We start from the raw sequence: 7,994 nt of genomic DNA, 5'->3' as shown, positions 1-7,994 counted from the left end.
CAAATGAATGAAATGCAGTGTGAAGACTCCTCTGGCACTCATATGCTCTGTCACACACAGACATGCACGCACGCACGCACGCACGCACGCACGCACGCACGCACACAAAGGAAGGAAGAGATTGAGAGACCCACTCAAACATATAGAGTACATGCTGTATACTACAGTACTTCCCTGTTGTCCATCTTTCCTCTGCAAAGGAGAGAAGAGCTGTCCATGGTGCTGAGTTCTTGTGTAGCAATGTGCCCGATGCTGTTACAGAGAAACATGTTTGGTTCTCATTCTTAAGACTCTTTTTCCAAATGTAAACAACATCCGGATAGGCATTGGAGACAAAAGGCTGCTGTGTCGTTGCCAAAATGGCTAACGACATTCCACATTATGTAGACCTTTACTTTTCCAGTTGTGGCGCCCGACTAGGGTTGCCAACCGTCCCTTGAAATATGGAATCATCCTGTATTTAGTAACAAAAGTACGGTTCGGTATTGAGCTAAAATGAGATGGAATTTGGTTTACTGTAAATGCAAATTGCATCTTAGAAATGAACAATTTTCTGGGGGAGGTGTAACTAACACCCACCAACGAAATAGCTTCCTGCCCATGTAATGACCCATCATTTGCCTATTAGATTCCACTGGCATTTAACTTTTAATTTAATTGAAGGGGCCAAGACATTTCAGGAAATGTTCCCAAGGAAATTCTCATTTGATGCGGCAAAATGTAGCAAAATGTAAGACTTGTCAATCTTCCCACCAACATACAGTAATAATTTCCTGCCAACGTAATAAGGCAACAGTTATTTTGTTGGCAGGCAATTATTACATTGGCTGGGCTATTACTTATGACCTGCACAGTTTTTATCATGTTGGCAGGGTTAATACATTGACAGGAAGTTATTACATTGGTGGGTGTTACAAGACCCCCACACCCCCCACACAAATGAGGTGTCCCTTATTTTTTCACCAGAGTGTTGGCAGCCCTATACGCTCGACATCACTGCACCGATAACACCATTATAATATTAGTCTATCAGAGAAAACTGTTGTTCCAAGCTGAGGTGATTGTTTGCTCCATTGACATGCTTAAGTATGTGTTTTTTCATGGCTCCAATGGATGTTGGAACATGGTTTCAAAAAGGGTCTCTAGGAAAGAGAAGTAAGTTAGAATAATGGTGTAATGCCAACATGTTTTTTTTCTTCTGGCATCCTAAAACCTCCTTAATTGTGACTAAATGCCTTGTTTGTTTCTATCAAAAAGTAGATCATCATTTTTGTATAAATGATCTGAAGTGTTGATATCTAGGTGAACTGTTCACATTTTAGGAGAACAAGGATAACAGTTAAAATGCTAAAAGTTAGCTTTCAGATGCTAATAACACTAGCCTCCCTGTTGACTGTGGCTACAGCTTTCCTCCTTGATGCCTGAATCCCTAACACTTCTCCACCTTCCACCTTGCGGGCTTTATTGCCCATCTCTAATTTCATGGTAGAGGCAACAGCTCCATCACATTGAAGTGTATGTAGTGTCTTGTAAGAGAGTGTGGTGTCCCCAGTGTATCTCTGTATACCCACAGGACATGATTGCATAACAGCCATCCCCTGTGCATCGCCATGCCTATCCACAGTTCTCATGCATGGCCTTTGATGTAGATACATTATGCTCCCATTTCTTGCATAGTCATGTCACGCCTACGCATACGGACACACGCACGCACGTGCGCGCACACACGTTCACACTCACGCACACTCACACACACACACACACACACACACACACACACACACACACACACACACACACACACACACACACACACACACACACACACACACACACACACACACACACACACACCATGACCTGAGGCAGAATAGGGGCAAATGAGGGTTTGCCACGTATGTACTGATCTCCTCCATATGGTGCTCATTGACTCTGCATTCTCACATTAGACGGCCTCTGTGTGTATATGTAATAGAAGTGCAGGGCTAGATTGCATGTGTGTGTGTGTGTGTGTGTGTGTGTGTGTGTGTGTGTGTGTGTGTGTGTGTGTGTGTGTGTGTGTGTGTGTGTGTGTGTGTGTGTGTGTGTGTGTGTGTGTGCATGCATGTGTTTATGTCTGTGTGTGTTTAATGTCTGTGTGTGTGTGTGTGTGTGTGTGTGTGTGTGTGTGTGTGTGTGTGTGTGTGTGTGTGTGTGTGTGTGTGTGTGTGTGTGTGTGTGTGTGTGTGTGTGTGTGTGTGTGTGTGTGTGTGTGTGTGCATGCATGTGTTTATGTCTGTGTGTGTTTAATGTCTGTGTATGTGTGTGTGTACTTTACCTCAGGGTTAGCTGATGCTTGGTGCTGTTTCTGTTTCTGTTTGTGTGTGTGCGTGCGTGCGTGAGTGTGTGCGTGCGTGTCTGTGTGCACATGTGTGTGTGTGTGTGCGCGTGTGTGTGTGTGTGTGTTTAGGCCTAGGGTAGATGGCTGTGTTGTGTTGCTTCTGATGTGGAAGAGAGCAGAGGGGAGAGCTGACTCAGAAGGCACTCAGCTCTGGCCCTTGTCTTCCTCTTCACCTCTCTTTGATCCTCCCATCATGAGCAGGCATGACACACACACACACACACACACACACACACACACACACACACACACACACACACACACACACACACACACACACACACACACACACACACACACACACACACACACACACACACACACACACACACACACACACAGCCTGCCTCTACTGAGTCAGAGAAAATCCGTCATGTTATCACTCCTGTTCCATGCATCTGATATCCTCATCAAGGCTCCTTTCCTTGCTAGTCAATGTTGATCTACTATCCATCCATTGTTCTGCTGTGCATTGTGTTCTAACTCCAGAACCACACATGTCAAATGTTATTGACCTATGATTCTGTTCGAGTTGCCAAGTGAGCACACAGTTGCATCAGCAACAGATTACTTGATTTTTGTTGAATCTTCTGTAATTACGCTTGTGTGGTTGCATTTTAACTTCTTGTTCTGTTTAGACATCAATTCCAGACATTGTGAACACAGAAGGTAATCCTTTCATGCCAGTGGCAGGATTCTATGAATAGAGCTCACCCACACACAGTCAGGGCTATTGCAATGGGTAGGTAGGCATGTATTACTGGCCATTGTCACTGTTTGCTGAAGCCCACGGTTAGGGAAAACAGTCATTTGTTGAAGTGTGGACTGGCTGTGTCAAAATAGTCATGCAAGTTCACATTTTAATCATCTCTTGTGAAATAATATGTTATTGGATGGAGCACAAGGCCCAATGAACTGTATTGGGCTGCCTGGCGTGAAACACCTATGTCCTGTTTACCTGACCTCTGGCTGTCTGTTGGCAAGGCTAACAGAAAATTAGCTCTGTACGGTACTTTTCATTCATGTAGTATTGTTTGGCATGTAATTATGTGGATATTGCGTATTGTAGATGGTCTTGTCGTCATTGACAAACTGGTGAGCTATGTTTTGCTATAGTTGTGAGTGTTTTTTTGCCATTTGAGAAGAAGATAGCTGTCTATGTTATTATAACAGTCCATTAAAAATACTTTGGATATAGAAGTAAATTACCACTCAAGGGGGAGTTTGAAAAGAATGAAATAGCTGAAAAGTAATAAATATCATGAATATAATGATAAATAAATAAGTAATAAGACCAATAAAAGGACTGGGGTGAATTAAGTGTGAGTCCCTGTATAATTTATCACACTTTTTCCTTTAGGAACAAAGGAGTTTAAAAAAAAAAGATGTTCTTTGTTGCGTTGGGCACTCCGTAATGTCTCCCAGAGGGTAGCTCGAATTCATAGTGGAGCGGGTGGGAAGGGTTATTTATTATTTCCCTGGTTTTGTTTCAAACCGTACATTACTCGTAAATGCTGTTGTGTCTTTCCTATTATCTTTGTGGCAATATTCACTATTCTTTGTGGCCTATTTCTCCCTGCATGTTGAAGTTGACATACAATATTACATGATCATAATAAATGAAAGAATGCTCTCAACACTGTTTTTATACACCATTTGTAAGACTCAGATAGTAAGTTAAAGGAGCACTCCTGCCAATTTCAATATGCTGTTGTATTGCTCACGCTACCCTTTTTTTTTTTTTTTTTTCAATTTTTTGCTCAGCCCTTTCCGAGATATGAGCTATTCTAATGGGGGCAGATTTTGTTTACATTTTTAAAAATCTTAACGTAGGCATACAAATATTTTCCAGAAACGGTAACGCTGTTTGCTAGATGTCTGCTGATGTTGCACAACCTTTTGGATGTTTTTGGGAATAAATCAAGATGTTTTTTTTAAAATGTAAACAAACACCAGCCCCCATTACAATGACCAGGAAGAAAAAGAAAAAAAAATCTCAGGTACTGACAAGTCCAGGGTAGTGTGAGCATTACAACAGCATGTTGAAATTCTCTGTAGTTACCCTTTAAGTTTCTTTGCCGTCTGACGGTGATCATTCAAATGCAGCTAAGCTTCCATGTTGAGGAGTGAGAGCTCACTCTATATCTCAACCTAACAACTCCAGCTGTCTTCTCAATGCTGTGCATATTGGCTGGAGTACTTGCGACGGTAATAGCACTTTTTGTCTGTGACGGTGTAAAGTGGAGGTTGCAATATGATGTGCCATTATCTTATTAACTGTGACAGCCTGTTCCCTGTGTTCTCTCTCTCTCTCTCTCTCTCTCTCTCTCTCTCTCTCTCTCTCTCTCTCTCTCTCTCTCTCTCTCTCTCTCTCTCTCTCTATCTCTCTCTCTCTCTCTCTCTCTCTCTCTCTCTCTCTCTCTCTCTCTGAATGTGTTTGTCTGCCTCTTCACTAAGCCTGTGTGTGTGTGTGCGTGTGTGTGTGTGTGTGTGTGTGTGTGTGTGTGTGTGTGTGTGTGTGTGTGTGTGTGTGTGTGTGTGTGTGTGTGTGTGTGTGTGTGTGTGTGTGTGTGTGTGTGTGTGTGTGTGTGTGTGTGTCTCCACAGGTTCTCATAGGAAAGAGCCTCTGAGGGCCGTGGATGTGCTGCCCATCCTGAGAGAGAAGCTGGTCTACCTGTCAGGTGAGCGCCTGTTCACTCACACACACGCATGCACGCACGCACGCGCGCACGCACACACACACACACGCACGCACGCACACATGCACGCAGGAACGCACACACACACACACACACACACACACACACACACACACACACACACACACACACACACACACACACACACACACACACACACACACACACACACACACACACACACACACACACACGTACACATGCATACAGGAATCCGCATACGCACATACATGCATCCACGTACACACTAGGGGTGTCAATAAAGATCCTACAGCCAGCGATTCAATTAATTGATTCGTCCACAAGAGAATCGATTAATCGTTATTAATAGATCATCAGATTTTTGTTCATTTATTTCAGTCATTTTGCTCATTCAGTAATAATAATACTGAGTGTAATAAGGATGTTCCTCAAATAAAATGTATGCAGATATTTCAGTTTTTGTTCATTTATTTAACATTTCACACATAAGCCAAGCCTGGCAAGTAAAAAGAAGACTTAAATTGATTTGAATCAAGGAGCATTCACGCACACACACACACACACACACACACACACACACACACACACACACACACACACACACACACACACACACACACACACACACACACACACACACACACACACACACACACACACACACACACACACACACACACACACACACACACACACACACACACACACGCTAGGCTGTTCTGCTGGTGTCTGATTACAATGTATAATGGCATGTATAATTATTGTGACTGAACGGCCATGAAATATGAATGGCAAAGGCATAATACCAGCTACACATTTTGAATATCAGTTTACCTTCCGTAGCTTGGACAATTTTTTGGGCTCAGACGTCATGTGGTACAACCACAGCTAATGCCCATAAATTCATTATAAATTGGTAATTTGTACCGCAAGGAAGATGTCTTTTAGATAATTCACTTAAAACAAACAAAAAACATTTAATGCGTACAAAAGTGGCATTATCTGTGGTTGCACCACCCTGACTACTGACTACTGACTACTGACTACTACTACTAAAACGCCATTGACCCAGCTACATCTTTTCTTTCACCATGCGTCAGGGCAGTTGACAGCTTAGTCCCCCCCAGCCCAGTACATACAATGTAATGAGGACCCAATTCAGGGCCCCCTTTCTCCCTGGGGCCGGGACAACGCCCCCCCTTTTCCCCCTCTGTCAGCACACAGCCACGCGGAGTGTGAAAATGCTCCCAGGTGTAGATATACATCAGCCATTATACGCATAGGATATGCAGAAGAGCACTGCACGCAGCATCTCTGGTGGGGGCCCATAATAGGCTCAGCAGGAGGTTGGCATATAGAGCTGGCGCTTGTCAAGGTGTGTTGGAGCACAGCAGCGTTCTCTTTCTCTCTGTCACAGGAGTTATATTTATGGAATATCTTTTGTCTGTCTACCATGGCAAGAAATAGTAGTATGCGAGCACTTTGGAATGACGAGGATTTCTGCAAGAATTGGGCATACAATTCTTTCTCATTTTCATCTGAGTCACAATTAGATACACACATTCTGCTGAAAACAAAAAATGTTTTCATTTTTTATTGATAACAACACTTTTTGGAGAGCAGTTACATGCAAAGATGAATAATGACCGTATTTATTTGAATTGCCCATGAGTCATGTTATCCCTTAAATTATCACGAAAACCATATTCTGGGGGTGTTCCGGTTCTCTACCCTCTTCCACACATGTAAATGGAATATTCTGAGACTTGCTTAACAATAAACCGAATGCTGTCATTATTCCATTGGAAACCAGAACACTCATGCATGTAACTGTGCTCAGTGAGTTGTTTAGTTAGTTTGTCAGCTACATAGTTTGTATGTTTTGTATGCTGTGTGTGTGTCATTGCTTGGTTTCTCCTCCTGTGTCTTTGCACCAGAGCTGCCAACCACAGCTGAGAGAGCTTGGTAATGCGCAGATGGTGAAAATGGGGCGCCCAGTTCTCTGAAGACGCTCACCAGGCTGCTAGGCTCATAGCTGGCTTTGGAAGAGCTTCAGTCCTGCTGCCATTGCTGCTGCTGTGCCTGTGTGTGTGTGTGTGTGTGTGTGTGTGTGTGTGTGTGTGTGTGTGTGTGTGTGTGTGTGTGTGTGTGTGCGTGCGTGCGTGTCTGTCTGTCTGTCTGTCTGTCTGTCTGTCTGTGTGTGTGTGTGTCTGTGTGTGTGTGTGTGTGTGTGTGTGTGTGTGTGTGTGTGTGTGTGTGTGTGTGTGTGTGTGTGTGTGTGAAAGAGAGAGAGAGAGAGAGTTTATTGTTGTTTGAGTGTGTAAGTGTGTGTTTGTTGTTGGTGTATGTGTGTGTGTGTATGAGTGTGTGCAAGCATGACTGTGTGTGGCTGGAATGTGGGGTGTGTGTGTGTGTGCATGCGTGCGTGCGTGCGTGCGTGCGTGTGTGCGTGCGTGCGTGCGTGTGTGCGTGCGTGTGTACCCACAGTTTGGGTCTGCAGGGCTCTGACCCATATCCAGTCATGCATGTTTGATGCGCGTTGGTCGGTCAACATTTCAAGGCCCCCCAAAACACTCCAGAGGACCATCGAGTGATCGAGTGGTCCAGACGGTCCAGTTCTACCAATGTTTTTCCTAACTGTTTTTTGGGAGAGTGTAGTGACAGTCTTCATCTAACTTTTAAAACCCTATATTTTTTGGGGGGAAGCAGTGTGACTCTATCTGCCTTTTTACTAAAGTGACTGACTCCTTTTTTACGGTAAGAATCTGACTTTTGGGGGAAAACACGGACTGACAATCTGCTTTTCAATCTGCATAGAGTGAGTCTATCTGCCTTTTTACGTCAAAGCCTGCTTTTTGGGAGAAAGCAAGGACTGACTCTATCTTGCTTTTTCTGTGAAATAAACTACTTGCTTTTTTGGGGGGGAGTGGGGG

General features: G+C 43.7%; 1 protein-coding gene across 1 annotated transcript in view; it reads left to right on the top strand.

The window, feature by feature from the left end:
* Positions 1 to 3,418: 3,418 nt before the first annotated feature.
* triob (trio Rho guanine nucleotide exchange factor b) overlaps positions 3,419 to 7,994 on the top strand; it is an 87,727-nt gene continuing 83,151 nt past the window's right edge. The window contains exons 1-2 of the mRNA XM_063199961.1: positions 3,419 to 3,452; positions 4,987 to 5,061. Coding sequence (XP_063056031.1) covers positions 3,428 to 3,452; positions 4,987 to 5,061 — 100 coding nt within the window. The 5' untranslated portion in view covers positions 3,419 to 3,427. The remainder of the gene's footprint in view (positions 3,453 to 4,986; positions 5,062 to 7,994) is intronic.

Source organism: Engraulis encrasicolus, chromosome 5, assembly GCF_034702125.1.
Source record: "Engraulis encrasicolus isolate BLACKSEA-1 chromosome 5, IST_EnEncr_1.0, whole genome shotgun sequence".
Taxonomy (NCBI): Eukaryota; Metazoa; Chordata; class Actinopteri; order Clupeiformes; family Engraulidae; genus Engraulis; species Engraulis encrasicolus.
The sequence above is the reverse complement of the archived record's forward strand: the minus strand, read 5'-3'. Positions and strand labels throughout refer to the sequence as shown.